General features: G+C 44.5%; 1 protein-coding gene across 1 annotated transcript; it reads right to left on the bottom strand.

Annotated features, from left to right (window-relative positions):
- Positions 1-4,225: 4,225 nt before the first annotated feature.
- sncga (synuclein, gamma a) lies at positions 4,226-17,571 on the bottom strand. The gene is made up of 5 exons (XM_043678717.1): positions 17,235-17,571; positions 13,094-13,135; positions 12,869-12,996; positions 7,592-7,687; positions 4,226-4,696 (listed from the first exon to the last, which is right to left on the bottom strand). Exons 1-5 carry the CDS (start codon positions 17,353-17,355, stop codon positions 4,685-4,687), a joined length of 399 nt encoding a protein of 132 aa, XP_043534652.1. The 5' UTR covers positions 17,356-17,571; the 3' UTR covers positions 4,226-4,684.
- Positions 17,572-19,502: the final 1,931 nt, after the last annotated feature.

Raw genomic sequence — 19,502 nt, 5'->3', positions numbered from 1 at the left:
GGTTTGGGAGAGCATGGTGGGGAGTTGAGGTTTGGGGAGTTCCGGGAGAGAGGGTTTGATAGAGACAAGCTTTTTCCCAGGGTGAAGGATTCAATAATGAGAGGTCATGCTTTCAAGGTGAGAGGTGAAAAGCTTAAGGGGGATAAATGTGGCAAGTACTTTACTCAGAGGGTGGTAAGTGCCTGGAATGCGTTGCCAGCAGAGGTAGTAGAGGCAGGCACGGTAGATTCATTTAAGCTGCATCTGGACAAATGCATGAGTAGGTGGGGAGCAGAGGGATATAGATGTTTAGGAATTGGGTGACAGGTTTAGACAGTAGATTTGGATCGGCTCAGGCTTGGAGGGCTGCAAATTTTCTTTGTCCTTTATAAGGACTGTAATGCTGAACTTTTACCTTTATTTATTTTTCTAATTAATACCTAAGGTTTTGTACCTAAGTATCTTTGTACCTAAGCTGATACTGAAATGGCCATTTTGTGCATTTTTTTACTGTACTCATGTGTTCCTGTATCTGAGTACATGTGTCAAAAAACCTAATTCTAATTAAGTGAAAAGCAACCACCTAGCTGAGGTCTAAGACCATATGATCAGCTCAGACCAGGAGAATTATGGGCATTAACAGTCCATCAGCTCCTTGCCACTATACCAGCACCGCCTAGCAGCTCCCTTCTGCTACCCCAGCACAGCCCATCAACTCCCTGCTGTTATCCCAGCACAGCCCATCAACTCTGTCTTGCAATCCCAGCACAGCCCATCCGCTCCATGCTACTACCCCAGGAATCCTGTAGCAAGTAACTCACCTCCTGACTCCTCAAAGCCTGCCCACAAGGCACAAGTCAGCAGTGCGATAGAATACTTCCCATTTGCTTGGATGAGTACAGCTTCAACAACACTCACAAAACTTGACGCCATCCAGGACAAAGTAACTCCCTTGATTGGCAACACAACCACAAACATTCACTCTCTCTATCATCGATGCTCAGTAGCAGCAGTACATACTAACTACAAGATGCACTGCAGAAATTCATCAAGGCTCCTTAGACAGCACCTTCCAAACTGCCAACCACCAGCATCTATACAAGACAAGGGCAGCAGAAACATGGGAACACTACCACATGTAATTTCTCCTCAAAGCCACTCACCATCCTGACTTGGAAATATTACTGTTCCTACACTGTCGCTGGGTCCCTAATATGCTGTGTGTCTACCTACAAAACATGTCCCGCAGTGTCAAGACAACAGCTCATCACCACCTTCTCGATGGCATCTGAGAACAGGCAATAAGTGCTAGCCAGCTATTAATGCCCACATCCCATGAATGAATTAAAACTATTGCTGGAGTAGGTAGTGCCAGTCAATTTACAACCTGACCATGGAAACATTCAATAATGACGACTGTGCTTGAAGATTTTACAATATCAATGTGAAGTCTTGGTTGTTCTACCCATAGCAATACACAAAGATCATAATTTTTTTTAATTTTTAGAAATGCCAAGTTGATGATCCATCTCAGCCTTCTCCCGCATCACAGATACCAGTCCTCCACTAATTCATTCCACGTGATATCAAGATTTACAAGATTTACATCAAGATTTATGTTGCCAAAGTTGGAGGATTTGAGCTATTGGGAGAGGTTCAATAGGCTGAGGCTGTCGTAGGCTGAGGGGTGACCTTATAGAGGTTTACAAAATTATGAGGGGCATGGATAGGATAAATAGACAAAGTTGTTTCCCTGGGGGTTGGGGGGGAGGCATAGGTTTAGGGTGAGAGGGGAAACATATTCAAGAGACCTAAGAGGCAACTTTTTCACGCATAGGGTGGAATGTGTATGGAGTGAACTACCAGAGGAAGTGGTGGAGGCTGGTACAATTGCAGCATTTAAAAGGATCTGGATGGGTATATGAATAGGAAGGGTTTGGAGGGATATGGGCCGGGTGCTGGTAAATGGGACTAGATTAGGTTGGGATATCTGGTTGGCGTGGACGAGTTGGACCGAAGGGTCAGTTTCCATGCTGTACATCTCTATGACTCTATGATAAAGGCTATTGGCCCTGATAACATTCTAGCAATAGTACTGAAAACTTGACTTCCAGAACGTGCCGCTCCCCTAGACAAGCTGTTCCAGTACAGTAACAACACAGGCATCGATCCCAACAATGCGGAAAGTTGTTGAGGTATGTCTTGTGTACAAAAAAACAGGACAAATCCAACCTAGTTGATTACCGCCCCATCAGTCTACTCTCGATTATCAATAAAGTGATGGCACGTATCAAGCAGCACCTGCTCAGCAATAATCTGCTTGGTGACACCCAGTTTGGGTCCTGCTAGGCACACTCAGCTCCTGACCTCATTACAGCCTTGGTTCAAACATGGACAAAAGAGCTGAATTCCAGGCAGGAAGTGCAATTGACAGCCCTTGACATCAAGGCTACATTTGACTGAATGTGGAGCCCTAGCAAAACTAAAGTCAATGGTAATTGGGGAAATTTTCTGCTGTTTGGAGTCATACCTGGCACATGGAAAGGTAGGTGTGTTGCTGGAGGCCACTCACCTCAGCTCCAGGACATCTCTGCAGGAGTTCCTTGGGGTAGTGTCCGAGGCCTGACCAACTCCAGTTGCTTTATCAATGCTCTTCCCTCCATCCCAAGGTCATAAGTAGGGATTTTGCCAATGATTGCACAATGCTCAGCACCATTCACAACACCTCAGGTACTGAAGCAGTCCATGTTCAAAAGGAAGGAGTCAGACTTGGGTAAATTGCAGTTGGTGGGATATAATGTCTCAAGATTCAGGGAGTTATTAAAACACCAGAGAGCTGCCCACTCCCCCCACCCATACAGTACAGAAACAGCTTTGGTCCAACTTATCCATGCCTACCAGACATCCCAGTCTTCCCGAGCCACATTTGCTACTGTTTATCCCTCTAAACCTTCCTATTAATCCTGATACCTTTTCATTGTTGTAATTATACCAGCCTCCATCACTTACTCTGGCAGCTCATTCCATACATACATCACCCTCTGTGTGAAAAAGTTGCCCCATTTAAATCTTTCCCCTCTCAACTTAAAGCCATGCTTTCTAATTTTGGATTTGCCCACCCCAGGAAAAAGACCTTGTTATTCACCCTCATGATTTAATAAACCTCTATAGCGTCACTCTTCAGCCTTCGATGCTCCAGGGAAAAAGGTCCCAGCCTATTCAGCCTCTCCTTATAATTCCAATCCTTCAGTCCTGGCAACATCCTTGTAAATCTTTGCTGCACCTTCTCTTGTTTAACATCGTTCTTTCTATTCAGAAGGCATTAAGAGCAGAAAGCTTTGGTGGTCAGTATCAGAAATCAAATCCCAAGGACCTGGGCACTGTGCGCCTGGCTGTAGAATGGCCTCTCATTAATGGTCAAGATCACTGAGTGGGTCTTTAGGTGTTATATCCCACCAACTGCAAACTGAATGAATGTTTTGTCAAAGCCAAGTGTAACTATTCCACGTGGGGAGCCCTGACATAAACATTGAGAATCCTGACAGTTCTACTAGGCAGCTCCCTTGACCTCTCTGGTTGTTAGGTACTCACTGGTTGATCCAAAGACTTGGAATCGGGAAGGGACAGGCTGGTCTTTGGGAATGTGTGCATGGTGGGGGAAACACCTAGAGCCAACTCCTTGTCCTTGCTGTCGACCACCATTCCTCCCTTCTCCTGCGATAACCATCTTTCAAACCTCACCTACATGCCCCCCCAGCTCTGCTCTCACTCACCTTAGCCCAGGCCCATTGTTGATCCTGGGTCTTGAGTGAGTGTATTACTGGTTGCCACTGCTCTTATTAGCACGTAAAATGGGAAAAGTTCCATTTTATTGGCAGCTTTCAAGGACCCTCACCTTAACCATCCTGGGGATCCATGAATCCCAGATCTTTCCCACAAAAGGCAACATTTCGAGATTTCTGCAGCCGAGCTGGGGGTAGTGAGGGGGGGAAATGAGACCACCCTTTGTCTTTCCCTCCTGTGCCTGCCCTCAGATTGCTGCCTAGAGATGTGTTTCTATCTTATATTTGACCAGGCTGCCCAGACAGGAGGGGGACAACCAAAGGATTCATCACAAGTGAACTGAAGAGTTCAAAAATTGACAAATTAAAATCAACTTTAGCAAACTTGAGTGATCCATAAATTGTCAGCCTCAAATCTACATTATTCGAAGAAATTATACAGATCAATAACTATCAAGAGATGATGCAGTATCTCCATTAAAGTTTTATTTTAATTCTCATATTTGTTATAAAATCTGCATGTGTTAAATGCCAACACATAAAGCTATTCAGGCAGCATGCACTGCTCTATCACAAGTTGCAACCATCCATATAATTAGGTGACCAAAAGCAGACAATGGAGACACAGAGTGCTGTTACAAAGGTGAATGGTGACTGACTACAGGGTGAATACGGCAAAATGAATAGCAGCTCAAAGTTGGTTACTTAAGGGACCCTTGTTAAATTGGCGACCACGGTAGGACACACAGAATGAGAGTTAGGAGGTGACAGGAAACAAATAGGCTTTGGACAGTTCCCCTTCTTTACAGTTAGCTATTAGGGGCTGGACACCTGTGATCCTCGATTCTTTACAGCAACACTGGTGTGAAGGTTTAGGGGAGAGGGGAAGTGCACCCAGAATCTTCTGAGAAACTGATGACTCTTCATTTTCCAGTCTGTAGGAAGGGGGAGAAAACAACATATTAGAATAGACCAGCTTGTGAGATATTCCGGTGCACAATCGCAGAAACACTTATAACTCTGTTGGTGATTTTTCAAAGACCTTCAATTCGCGGCAGCTCAGTGCATAGAATTAATAGTTTTGCTGAGTGAGTTTGTCCTTCACATCAGTCCATGATATCGGGGCTTTGTGTCAACAACTGCTGGTGAGGTTTAAAACTTTCCTCAGTGTTTCCTCAGTGTCTGGCCATAAGTTCAGCACTATCCACAACAGCAAAGAATCAAGGGTACCCCTTTATCAACTCCACCACTAACAGTGGGATGCCACAAGCAATTCATGTGGTCATGCACTCTCATAATGCCTGCATTTATAATCCAGCAGGCATCGTGTCAGAACAGAAGTGTCAACTTAGTGCCAGAACTCTGCTGTGATGTTAAATACATTAGGCACAGGTATAAAAACTGAAAGAGAAATACACAAAGGTGGAGGAACCTTGGAAGAACAGGGATAGTTAGATTTGAGGTAAACAATGGAAAGGTAATCCCGCGGCAATGAGATTTACAACTAAATCATGAAAGAGTTCAGGAGAAGTTCAAAGATAAAATTAACAGATGGTGGAACATAAAAAGATTCTCCATGAAAAGACAGAACAATAAAATTAAATATATCGGATTAAAAAACTGAAGGATAAAACGATTTTCCAGAGATGCAGTTGAATATTGGTCCATGTTCATATCAGGACGAAGAATTCCTGAAAGGTCACAATCAGAAACTAAAGCTCACACATTCTATTTGCTATTCTTTATCTCATTCTATCTTAATTTTATTTAATCTCGAATATCATCCTGGTGCTCCCTTGATTCAGATAGAAAGCGAATTTGATCCAAGAGATAAACAAAATTAATTGATGCACAACTCAGAATGGTACAGCACAGAAATGGTCCTTCAGCCTCTCTGTACCAATCTATCCACACTAATCTCACTTACCAGAGCTTTATCTGTTCTTCCTTCCAAAGTTCACAACTTCCACCTTATCTGCTAACTTTTGCCTACTCACTTATCCCATCTATAACCATTCACAGACTCTGAGTATCCTCCTCATCTTGGTTTCTGTTCTATCCTTATATTATCAGCAAATTTAGCTACTGACACATTTGGTCTATTCATCCAAGTCATTAATAACAATGGTAAATAGTTGTGTATCGAACACTGGTCCCTGTGGTGCTTGTACAGTTTATCAACTCAAAATGACTCATTCACCTGACACTACTTCCTGTTAGTTTGCCAAAGCTCTATCCAGACCTGTGAGCTCTTAGATTAGATTAGATTACTTACAGTGTGGAAACAGGCCCTTCGGCCCAACAAGTCCACACCGCCCCGCCGAAGCGCAACCCACCCATACGCCTACATGTACCCCTTACCTAACACTACAGGCAATTTAGCATGGCCAATTCACCTGACCTGCACATCTTTGGACTGTGGGAGGAAACCGGAGCACCCGGAGGAAACCCACGCAGACACGGGGAGAACGTGCAAACTCCACACAGTCAGTCGCCTGAGGCAGGAATTGAACCCGAGTCTCTGGCGCTGTGAGGCAGCAGTGCTAACCACTGTGCCACCGTGCCGCCCACTTAGCTTGTACAATAATTTTATTATGTGGCCCCTAACTGAATTCCTTTTGGAAACCTAACAATGTGACACATACTATTCCCCCTTTATCCACCCGGCTTGTTGCATCGTCAAAAAAATTCTAACAGATTTGTCAAAAACAATTTCCCTTTCGCAAAACTAGATCAACTCTGCCTGATTAATATTTGATTTCTAAATATTCATAAGAAATAGGAGCAGGAGTAGGCCGTCATGGCTGATCCAATATTCCTCACATTCACCTTCTTGTCCTTTCATCCTAATCCTCCATCCACTGATCAAGAATCTAGCTCAACATTAAATATACACAAGACATCTGCTCTCTGTGGCAAGAAGGATTTGCTGGCACAGCCTAAATAATGGATTCTAGCAATTTCTTAAGAGAGATATTAGAATAACTAGCCTAGAGATTCCTCCTTTAGCTCTCCATCCTTAATTGAACAATGGTGTTACATTTGCATTTGGCCAATCCAGTGGTACTTTTCCAGAATCTAGGGAGTTCTGGAAGATCATAACCAATACATCTGTTACCTCTGCAACTACTTCCTATGAGACCCTAGGATACAGGCTGTCAGATCTTCAGTCCCATTAGCTTTTCTTGTGTTTTTCCTCTAATAATTGTGACTGTTTTAAGTTCCTCATTCCTTTTTGCTCTCTGCTTTCCTTTTACCAGAGAATGTTTTTTGTGGCTTTGACTGCGAAGACTGATCAAAATACTTCTCAAAATGTGTTCCACTTCCTTGTTTCCCATTATTACCCCCTAAAGGAGCAATGTTCAAATTAGTTACTCCTATTTCTTAGATGCTGCTATTAATCTTCACAATATTGCACATCTTTTTCTTAAATTTGATAACATCCTTAATAGTGCACAAATACTGCAGTCTTCTCAGAGATGTTGGTGGAATCTAATGGCTTTTGGGGTTGATGATGTTGAGTAATTTCCAGTCTTATTTCATGGAATATTCTATTGTCAAAAGCTTCTGTTAAGTATCACCCTTGTAACTCCCTCTCCAATCTGGATACCCCGTCATGCAATATTTACCACTTTTACCTGGAGTTGCACCATACTGTGCAAATCTATTCTTGAACTAAGAAAGGGGAGAGTTCACAAGTCAGTACATAAGGGTTAGGCTGCATGGAGTAAAGAGTTGGTCCATGGAAGCACTGAAAGGAAAATGGAATGTTTAGGGTCTGTAGGAAGAACGGGAAGGAAAGGGCAGTCTTCCTGGAGATCTCACTCTACCTCTTCAGTGGCCTCTGTAGCTTCCACCAGTTGCTCCTCTAAGGTCTGTTCTCCCTCAGCCACCGGTTGAGCAGGAATTTCCTGACCAAATTCATCCTGGCAAGACAGAACCGTACAAGTTAACGTCATCCTCTTATTGCAAAGAAAGAAAGTAGCTTTGCATATCCCCACCCAGCAATCGCCTTAAACCCAAGATCTTATATTATGACAGAAACATGAGAAACATCAAGACTTTTAATGTCATGATGATATCTGTAGGTGGAACACATGAGTTGCCTTAAACCAGACCATTCAAGGTGCCACAGTGGCTCAGTGGTTAGCACTGCTGCCTTATAGCACAAGGGATGTGGGATCAATTCTACTCTGTGCAGAGTTTGCATATTCTCTCTACGTCTGCATGGGTTTCCTCCCGCGCTGTCTTGTGGGCGGCACGGTGGCACAGTGGTTAGCACTGCTGCCTCACAGCGCCAGAGACCCAGGTTCAATTCCCGCCTCAGGTAACTGTCTGTGTGGAGTTTGCACATTCTCCCCGTGTCTGCGTGGGTTTCCTCCAGGTGCTCCGGTTTCCTCCCACAGTCCAAAAATGTGCAGGTTAGGTGAATTGGCCATGCTAAATTGCCCCTATTGTTAGGTGAAGGGGTAAATGTAGGGGAATGGGTCTGGGTGGGTTGCTCTTCGGAGGGTCGGTGTGGACTTGTTGGGCCAAAGGGCCTGTTTCCATGCTGCAAGTAATCTAATCTAATCTAGTCCAAAAATATTCAGATTAGGTGGATTGGCTGTACTAAATTGCCCCATAGTGTCCAATAATGTGTGGGATAGGTGGTTTAGCCATGGAATAATGCAGGGTTATAGGGTTTGGTTTGGGTGGGATGTACTCCAAAGGATTGGTGTGGACTCAGTGGGCTGAATGGAATGCTTCCACACTGTAGGGATCCTATTAAATTTACAATAGAGAAAGACTCATGTGAATGGGATGATTCCATATCAGTGCACTTCTGGAGAGGAAATGTGAGGAACAGAGGATTTGCTCCTAGTTGTTACACCCAACAATGAGTTTGATTCAGTTTCAAACCAAGTTCTTTCTCCTGGTATCCTATTAACATTCTTCCAGAATTAAATTAACTCGTCATCTGCTCTATTTGAAATGTGGCTGCCACATTTGCTGCAAGCAATGACAAATGAATTTTAAAATAATGAATTTTTGCATCTCTCTGAAACAATGTACATAAATGCAAGTTCTCAATTCTTCCTGCACAAAGAAATTAGTTTGTGCATTCTTAACCCATTTTGGGCATTGAGCCACAATTTACAATCTTGCTGATAGGGACCAGAGAGAACTTTGACACAATGAGGACATGCTTTCCCTGATTGGGGCTACCCAGTGTTGTTAACAGATAAGTGAGGGAGCTCTACCCTATGACTGAACCATGCCAATTTGGGATGCTGGTTTGAGTTGCCTAACCTCTGCGTCAAATCAAACACATAAAACAGTTTCAACATTCACTGAAGCCCCAGCCATCCCACAGGTCTGGCTCTGCTGTTTTCACCTCACACTTGCAGCCATTTTCAAGGTAAAACTAATTGGAGCTGAACGTTAACAGAAGCAAGAGGGTGTGCACCTGGAAGTTCTGGGCCAAGTTGCAAAATGAAGAGAAAATCAACTCCAACATGAAACACAAAGGAGGTTTTCCACAGAGCTGTTTGGTGATTTTGTGGGTGGTATCCAAATGCACGTTGTTGTTCTGGTTAAAGTAGCATCCCATTGCTCTGCTTCCACTCCCACTGACTGGATACTGGATCCAGCTAAATCTTAGACCCTGTTGCAGGTAGAGAATCTCACACTCCGATGTTCAAAAAGAAGAAAGGCATTTATATAGCACCTGTCATGTCCCCCAAAATATCCCACAGTGCCTTACAGTTAAAGAACTGCTTTTGAAGGATGAGAGGTGGATTTGATAGAGGTGTATAGGATGAGGAGAGACATAGATAGAGTGGATAGCCAGAGACATTTTCCCAGGGCAGAAAAAGCTATCATGATGGCTCATAATTTTGAGGTGATTGGCGGAAGTTTTAGGGGAGATGTCAGAGGAAGGTCCTTTACACAGAGTGGGTGCATGGAATGTACTGCCAGCGGTGGTAGTAGTCAGATATATTAGGGACATTTAAGCAACTTTTCGATAGGCACAGGGATGATAGTAAAATATAGCCTATGTAGGTTAGTTTGTTCTTAGAGTGGGATAAAAGGTCAGCACAACATTGAGGGCTGAAGGGTCTGTACTGTGTTCTATACTGTTCTGTGTAAAGTCCAACAATCAGAAAATCTCTATCAGTTAAACAATGAATGGTGTTGAGAACACAGAGATGAAATCTCTTATTCTTCAAACAGTGTAACTTTAGTGTCTCACTTTCAAAGTGTCACTTCTCTTGCAGGATGTGAGAGACATTCGACCTGAATTCTGAGCTCAAGTCACTGAAGTGGGGACTTCAATCCACAAGCTTCTGAATCCAAACGTCAGGGTGCTAGCTAGTCTCTGTACCCTGAATGGTACACCCCAAAATCTAATACCTGAGGATATGGTGAGTGAACTGAGCTCGCCCGGCCCTAATCCTCATAACTGCCAATGGCATTTTACTACGACAGCGCAGAGCTCGCTTTGATTGTAGGACTGGGTGCGACATTTTAGGAACGAGGGACTCCCGAAGTTTCAGGACCAAACCCAGAGCAGCTAATCAGAGCTCTGCAGCTCAGCCTCATGTGACCAAGTTGGATGTGGGCTATTTTAAGAACTGTGTGCGTCAGTAATTCCTGTGCTTGGATTAACGCGATCAGACTGCAGACATCAAAAGCAGCACATTTCACTCGCCAGCCGTCCTTTACCGTGATTTCAGCAAAAGCACGGGCCGGGCTCGCAGGAGGATGTGCAGGGAGGGGAAAGCAGACCGATGCACCCCTCCCACATGACTTCCGCATCTGCATTGCAGTAAACTTCTGGGAAAGTGTCACACCCGCAGATTGGGAGCGTGCTGAATAATGCAGAGCCTTGTCAAGGACAGCTCGAGGAGACAGCAGCAGCAGCCCTGGACGAGGGCTTGAAAGTAGGAAGACTGACCCTCAACATCCGTTGGCTAAATTAAACACCGCACCAGCACCTCCATCCCTCTGCCCCCAACTACTATACCAAACACAAAGCAGAATAAACAGAAACAGAAATTGCTGGAAAAGCTCGGCAACATCTGAGGAGATAAATTAGAGTTAACTTTTTGGGATTCAGTGACCCTTCCTCAGAACAGCAGGATTAAGTCTGTTTGAGATTAGATTCCCTACAGTGTGGAAACAAGACCTTCAGCCCAACTGGTCCACACCAACCCTCTGAAGAGTAACCCACCCAGATCCATTTCCCTCTGACTAATCCATCTAGCACTATGGGCAATTTAGCATGGTCAATTCACCTGACCTGCAAATCTTTGGACTGTGAAAGGAAACCAGAGCCCCCAGAGGGGGCTCACACAGGCACTGGGAGAACGTGCAAGCTCCACACAGACAGATGCTCAAGGCTGGAATTGAACCTGGGACCCTGGTGCTATGAGGTAGCAGTGCTAGCCACCGGGCCTCATGGTATCTTACAGATGTCTTACTTTGACATCTTCGAAACGATAAAGTGGAGGTGTCAGTGTTGGACTGGGGTGGACAAAGTCAAAAATAACACGACACTGAGTTATAGTCCAACAGGGTTTATCTGAAACCACAAGCTTTCAGACCCCCTGCCCCAAAGCCTGCCGTTTCAAATAAACCTGTTGGACTATAACCCAGTGTCGTGTGATTTTCAACTATAAAGTAACATTTGTCATTTTGCCAGTAATCTTCTACGCGCAGTGATAAACACCACCAACATTATGGGACTTGGGCCCAGAATGGAGTCAAGTTGGCTCAGGATGATGGGAAATCACCAGCTTCTTGGCCAGTGTTTCTTTCTCAGTGTTGGCACGCTGTCCAGTTGTTCACATGTGTGTGTGTGTCCGACCAAAGGGAGCCACTGTCCTAGATTAAGCAGCCACCTTACAGACTGGCCTTGAGCATAAGCTGCCTCCAGCAGTGTTTCATACAGCACCCACTACATGATCTGCTGCCAATCGAACACCATCCAACACAAGCTCGTAGGCAGCCAGGAAAAAAGGCCAATTCATTTTCTTTTATAAATTGGCACTTTCCAATTCCTCCTCTGGACATTTACAGTGACAGTTAGAAATTAGTTCTTATATTTAGTTACAGTGAGAGAAGGTGATACATTCCTCCAATCCAAAACCAACTCTGTCCTGGTCTGATTCAGAGTCTGATTGAGGGGCCTGGCATTGGGAATGAGATACTCCGCTCCCCTTGCCTCTCCTTTCCCACCTTTCACTATCCTGTCATTCCTGTGTCTGTATCCCTCCTCAGCCCAGGCTTCGGGTGTGGTACCAGGCACAGCCAGAGGTCGTGCTGAGTGTAGACTAGCTGCTGGCCTCTCACTGGCCAATGGGTGTTGCTGGGTTGGGGTACCAATCTCAGGGTCCTGAGTCACAGCAGAGGGCACACTGTTGATCTTTTCAGTGCCCGATAGCCCTGTGACACTTGTGCCATTCTACAAAGAGGCAATGTCGAGTGTCATCAGTTAGCCAGCCAGTGTCGAACATTCCCCTTTCAATCTCTACAGGATTCTAGCTCTGCAATTTATATTGTTGTTTAAATTTGATCTAGCTGCAATAATTGGTACTGTACCTGTACAACTTAATCAGGAAAGACATAGAAGAAAATTGGTCCTTATGTTTTATATCAAAAATATTTTGATGTCTGGTTTTTCACTCCTTCAGTAGACTGCAGTGATATTTGATTGCTCGAGTGGTTACTTTCACAAAATTGATTTTGTGAATTCACTGATGGTAATTACTTGGAAAATCAGTGTTCCCATTATATCTATCCCCGAGCCACAATCACATGGGTAGTCATCTCACCAGGACTGAGATAAAATTTGTGGATTTATTGAATCTGTGGAAAGATTAGCCAAAGGTAGCAGACAGCATCAACAAAGGAACTGTTCACTGGTTTGCAGCTCTCTTAAATGTCTTGGTTTCCTGTCATTTCTCTTTATGTTCTCTTGCTACAGTCTCACGGACTTCTTTAGGGGAAGACAGTGGCATGGTACTAATATCACTGAACCTGTAATCCAGAAGATCAGGCTGCACAGAACACAACCAAGTGGTCAGGTTTTTATACCCTGTATGAACAATGCTTATTCTCACCAACTGAACAACCCCACTGGCTGCTGCCACATTCTCCACTCCTTCCACCGTTTTATTCGCTACTGTGTTGACTCCGGCCACCATTGCCCCTCCAACCACATTCGCCTGCTCCTTGGTTTTCTCAGCCACTGCCAATGAAATGAGAGAGAATTCTTAACAACACAGCCTGAGGGTCAAAGGTGGGGAAAATGACTGTTCCAGTGACCCCCACTCGCTATCTGTTACCTGTGTTCACGCTTTGTACAACTCCTTCCTTCGTTTTGGTGCCTGTTTGGGAAGACAAAAAGGAAAGTTATAATGGTGCAGCTGAAGAAAATGTTGAGGGCTGTACACCACCTCCCGTGCCCCATGGAGTTACTACATGTTTTGAAATGGTCCTATATTATTCTGATTTGTTTCCCATGGTCTGGTTAAGATATTCCCTTCTAACGGGGCAGTAATTATCTAGTGATTCTGCGATTATACAAACAAAGGTAGCCACTCCACTCCAATTATATTCCTCCTCCAAGGGATGCTGCCTGAGCAGCAGGCCATTTGATTTTCTGTCTGAGCAGCGCCACCAGGACTGGTGGCCACGGCTGGTACTGCAGCCAAGCTGGAATTGGTGACGAGAACTTACGCAGAGTTGGGGGTTTGTCAGAGCGGGCCAGGCATCCTGGGAAGCATGATCGTGATGCAGTGCTTGGGGAGACGTTTGTGTAGGGGGGGTGTTATCACGTTTGTATTCAGACTACCAGGTGGAAATTACCAGAGGTGGAAAAGAGAAAAAAGCTTTATGTGATTATTAATTATCCATTGAGAGCATCAATATTGATCTGAAAGTGGACAGGTCACCTAACACCGACTCTATTAATACCCTGGTGGAGGGGAACAAGCAGCAGATACAGTGACCCCACCTACGTTTTTCTGCCCTTTCCTGCCAACTTGCTCCCAGGGGCCAGCGTAACATTCTGGATAAAGAGTTGCCCCTTGAATGATACAGGAAAAGATTAAAAATCACACAACACCAGGTTATAGTCCAATTGGAAGCACTAGCTTTCGGAGCGCTGCTTCTTCATATGCACATAAACCGGTTGGACTATAACCTGGTGTTGTGTGATTTTTAACCTTGTACACCCCAGTCCAACACCGGCAGCTCCAAATCAGGAAAAGATTAGCTACTGTTCAACTTGTGAAGCGCTTCCAAGACAAACTCAATTCTGCATTGACTTGATATCAAAGCATGTACGTTCAAACAGGTCTGCATCTCTTGAACAACAACGAGGGGCAACAGGTCTGTAACTCAGGCCCCAAACTGGGCCTCTGGCTGACATTACACGTCCAGAATCAAAGTCAAATATTCCATCGGTTTGTATCTTCTGGTGCTTTTATTCTGAAGCGCTGTCATGACATTATTCCACCACTAGATGGGGAGTTAGTTGAAGTCATATCACACATTGGATGGCTACATTGATACTGGGTGTGTTCAATGCGAACTCCCCTTGTTGCTACAAACTGGATAACCCTTTCCTAATGAGATGGTTTTCGTTTTCTTGTGATGATGCTGTTTCTGCTACACAGATTTCTTTGAGTGCCGAAGCACGGAAGAACTTTGAAATACTGATGGACCATTCCTTCTATGAATTGTGTTCAAGAGCTTGGCTGGCGCATGGAGATACCCAGCCTCGATGGGAGCACACCTCAACTCCTCTGAGGGGGTACCAAAGTCACCATCCTATTCCTGCTTCAGGGCAAACACACTATGCACTCATTAACCTGAAATGTAACATAATTTTTCTCTCTACAAATACGCTCTGATTTCTGGTATTCTTTATTTGTTTTTATTCCAGCATCCACAGCATTTTGCTTTTGCATCATGCCCTTTATATGGACACTCCCCTTTCCTCGGTGTTTGTCATAAGCTAGTAGGACAGAAAGCAAACTAATAAACAGGCCTTAAGATTGTAATAGAATAGATACAAGAGATGAGATTACATTAACTGGGGAGGGCGAGGGATAATGTAAAATCAAAGACTGGGAACTGGGTCTGAATGAAAAAAATTCATTTAGTTTCTAAAAAGCATTTTAAAAAGTTGAATATTAAAACTGCATTGATATTTCAGTAGTTTTGTTAATGTTAGGCAGAGCACACTGGGTGAGATGTAAATTCGCGGAACGAGCTTGCCTTAGAGGAGCTTTCTGGAGCTGTCAGGAGGCTAAGGGTTAAAACATGGGACTTAAAGCTCAGTTTGGTCATGTGAGAGAAGATATGATTATGCAGTAATCACTCCCATCAGTGCTGCTTGGGGACATTATAGCATAGATCATGAATAGGATATGAGAGCTTCAAAACCACATCAAGATGTGAATTAACTTCTTATTAACCCGATCTCTATTAATCTACAGGCTGAATCAGGAGTGTCTCAGTCTCTCACTTAAGACCATGGTGCATTTAATTCTAGCCATCTTGTGCTTGCTGGTCTACATTGACTCTCTGTCCCACATCACCTTATTCTAAAGCCGCAATCCTTATGTTCAAATCATCTTTGTTGTCCCACCCTTTGGTCTCTCTTTGTAATCTCTAGGGAAAAGAAAACTCAAAAAGAATTCTCTTCTGCACTAATTCTGGCCTCTGGGGAATCTGATGTCCAATGTAATGAAGCAATTTTTATTCTTTCGTCATCGATGTTTTGCCACTTTAGTCTTGATGCTGGTTTCTTCCTAGGGTTTAATGACGATTGCCAGTCTATGGAAACTCTCCTTGTTACAGAGTTTTTGAATGGAAATAGCACACGGCAGTATCAGTATGATATAGCCAGGTCTGAGCACCAGCCGCCCCTCCCAGCTCCATAACTGGCTGGTTCCAACATCCCACCAAAAATCATTCCCTCCGTCATGCACAGGGTGTTCACAGCCTCCTTCCCTTCAATCTTTTTCCTGCTATTCCAAAGAATCACTTTAAACACAATTAGCATTGGGAGCACCCACTGTAATAAAAATCTAATGTTCAAGGCAAACCTAACAAAGTTACAATATTGTGCATGTTGTTCCCCTCTAGGAGAGAGTGTGTCTACCTCCTGGACGGGCTGCTTCTGAGGGAATAAACCCTAGGCTGGAGGCATCTCCCTCCCGGGGAGGAGGGTTGGGTTGTGCATGTTTTTCCCCTCTAGGAGAGAGTGTGTCCACCTCCTGGACGGGCTGCTTCTGAGGGAATAAACCCTAGGCTGGAGGCATCTCCCTCCCGGGGGGTAGGGACCTGTCCTTGCCCCTCCCGCATGGTGTGCTCCAGCACTGCAGAGTGGACATAGGGTGCAACATTGTAATGATGGGTCATCAAACGCCTCTCAAAAAAAAGGTCACCTGCCTGAATTCAGTCATTCTCAGAATGCTTCTGGGATCTCACTTTAAAATCACTAGAATACACCAGGGCTTCTGAAGATGAAGATTTTCTGCACTTTTAACAAAGGCAAGGCAGGCATCTGTGTTGGATGTAAGGCTGCTTAATTTTGTAGAGCAGGAGTCCCATTCTCTCTTATAAGTCCCATCCTCCCTCAAACTCCCACCTTTCCGCAGCATCCCTGCCTGGGACAAAGCCTACAGAGAATTCCGACGTGTTCCTGACTCAATCCGGAGCATTTTAAAATGGGAGAGAAACTTGGATAGTTTCAGCCCTTGGGGCCGAAGGCAATTGATTAGGATGAGTTTGCTTTTCTCTCCTATCTTGATGGTCACAGCATTCACTGGTGCACCCCAACTCCTCCCTAATGAAGCTCAATTCAGTACAGGCACGGCATCATTCCAAACACAGTGGGAGATTCTGCCAAACGCATTTAAAGTGAGGGAAAAGCTCCCAAGGGTGGCTGGAGACAGTGTTCCCTCAATGGGAAGATACAGCAGAACCCCCCCCCCCCTCCCCCAACCTCCTGCACTAAAACCTGACAGGAGGGAAAATGGGCAAAAGTGAGGAGTGCAGATGCTGGAAACCAGAGTTTAGATTAGAGTGGTGCATTTAGGTCAGGCAGCATCCGAGGAGCAGGAAAATCGACATTTCGGGCAAAAGCCCTTCATCAGGAGGGAAAATGCATCATTCACACTCTGCAAAACCTGTTTTGGGGGTGAGGGTAGGGTGGGGAAGAGTGTTTTTCCTGTCTTGTCGAACATCACCTTTGGGAAATGTTGAAAAGCACTCAGTTCCAGTCTGACCATTATTTTAATTAGCTGTTCCCTGGTTCTTTTTAAACCCTACTTCACCGATTCAATTTGTTCCCCCACAGAGCTGCAAAACAAAATCCCTCCCCCCCCCTTCAAAAAAAACCTCCCGCAGGAACAAGCGACAGCATCCCCGGAGCAGGCTGCCTGGGTGCTGCAGCTCGGTGTGCCTTCTTACCCACATACATCACTCCTTCTTTCGTCCTCTCTGCAGCATCCTGAACGCCCTGTTTGGTTTTCTCTGCTGCTGCCACCACACCCTCCTTAGCAAACGAGAACCCTTTCTTCAGAACGTCCATGCTGGCTATAGTGAGCTGTTCGTTAGAAGTGCAAGAGCCGTTCCTGCTGAGAGTGCCCCTCAGTTCACACTAAAGCTACAGCAGCTCCTCAGCACCAACTCTAGTAGCTCGCTCTTACTGCAGTCCTCTCCCTTCGTTCTGTCTGTCTCTGACCAGATCTCTCTCTCTCTCTCTGTATCCCTGCACTGAATGATGAAACTGTCAGCCTTTGCCAGCCCTATTTATGAGGTGCCTTGCCAATGGTGCACGCAGTGCCTATGAATATCCTTTGCTGCAATATTAATGACATTGATCCGGGAGGGGGACCGATGGACTGGATGTCTTTCCTGTACGGGATCCAGGGAACCAAGAGCATTGGCTGCTAGAGTTCTGCAGCTTAAAGCTGCAAAGGCATCAAATACTGCCATCATTCTCCAGTACTGCAGAGTACCATTATCGGAGCCCCCAGTCAATTCACAAACAAGGACTGCATGGGTTTTCTTTTCAACAAAATAAAATCTGCCTGTGTGTAATAAAACACTGAGTTTGGAAGGTGTTATTCCCTGATGTTGTTCAATTGCTAGGATATAAACTTGCACTTTACAAGTTAACTGCAGCATAACCTGTGCTGAATCAAACATGGAGGCCATGACTCAGCTACAGGGATGGTTGGTCTTTGCCAGTACAACTAATAGTACAATCCTACAGCGGGCACATTCATTCAAGTTTATGGAGCAAGTGTGCTTTTAGATTCACCAGCTCAGTGGTGAGTGGCTGGGAGCTGATTTTACCTCTGCCTTATTCTCAGCAGCAGTGGCAGGGGCAGGGCCAGGCCTGTGTTTTAGCCAGTTTGCTCCGGATGAAGGGACTTAGAGTCAAAGAGATGTACAGCATGGAAACAGACACTTCAGTCAAACTCATCCATCTGACCAGACTAATCTTGTCCCGTTTGCCAGCATTTGGCTCATATCCCTCTAAATCCTTCCAATTCACCTACCTATCCAGATGCTTTTTAAATGTTGTAATTGTACCAATCTCCATCACCTCCTCTGGTAGCTTGTGAGGGGGAGTGTGGGGTAATACTGACCCTCCTGAACATCCCTGTAGCTTCCTTGTGGGGGGAGAAGGTAATCTTTAATATCCCTGCACCCACCACCAATGAATTTCAGGTACCATTAACAACCATCTCCTGCACCAATCCCCTCCAAGACCTTGATCATTGTAACAGTGGCTTCAGTTCTCCCTTCCATTTCCTCTCTGAGTTAATGTTGCTAATGAAAAAGCAAATTGAAAATTGGCCTTTTTTTCCTTGGGAGTTGGAGTTTAAAAAACTGGGAACTCTTGCTTAAGGCTGACAAATCAGCAGTGCTTGATTATCTATAGCCCAGAGCACTAAAGGAAGCAGCACTGTAAATATTGGATGCATGGGTGATCAACTTCCAAAATTCTATAGAGACTGGAGCAGCTCCTGCAGTTTGGAAGATGGCAAATGTAACTTCATTATGGAAAAAGAGAGGGAGAAAAAATAAAACAGAGAATAACAGACCAGTTAATATAAATCAGTAGTGGGGAAAATATTTGAGTCATAGTTAGAATCTATGTTTTTATGATAACAGGACTTTGGACAACATTATTGGGACTAGACAAAGCCAATAAGAGTTTATGGAAGGCACATAGTGCTTAACTAATCTAATGGAGATCTTTGAGGATGTAATGAGTAGAATCAATAAAGGAGAGCCAGTGGATATAGTGTATTTGGATTTTTGGAAGTTCTTGACACTGTCATAAGTGGTTAGTGGAAAAGTTAAAGCACATGGGATTGCAGGTAAAATATTAGCGTGGTCAAAAGATATTTGACAGACAGGAAACAGGGAGTGGGAATAAATGGATCTTATTCCAAGTGGCAAGCAGTGACCATTGGAGTACTACAAGGATTGATGGTTGGGCCCCAGCTATTCATGATACAGATAAATTACCTGGAAAAGGGAACCAAATGCAACTTTCCAAGTTTGCTGATGACACAAAACTGGATGGGATTGCTGATTGTGAGGAGGATGCAAGGAGGCTTCAAGGAGATTTAGTTGAGGGACTTGGCAAACACATGGCAAATGCAATACAATGTGGCTAACTGTGAAGTGATACACTTCCATACAATAAACAGAAAAGAA

This window comes from Chiloscyllium plagiosum, chromosome 38 (assembly GCF_004010195.1).
Source record: "Chiloscyllium plagiosum isolate BGI_BamShark_2017 chromosome 38, ASM401019v2, whole genome shotgun sequence".
Lineage (NCBI taxonomy): Eukaryota > Metazoa > Chordata > Chondrichthyes > Orectolobiformes > Hemiscylliidae > Chiloscyllium > Chiloscyllium plagiosum.
Note: the sequence above shows the minus strand (reverse complement) of the source record. Positions and strands in the feature narration are given on the sequence as shown.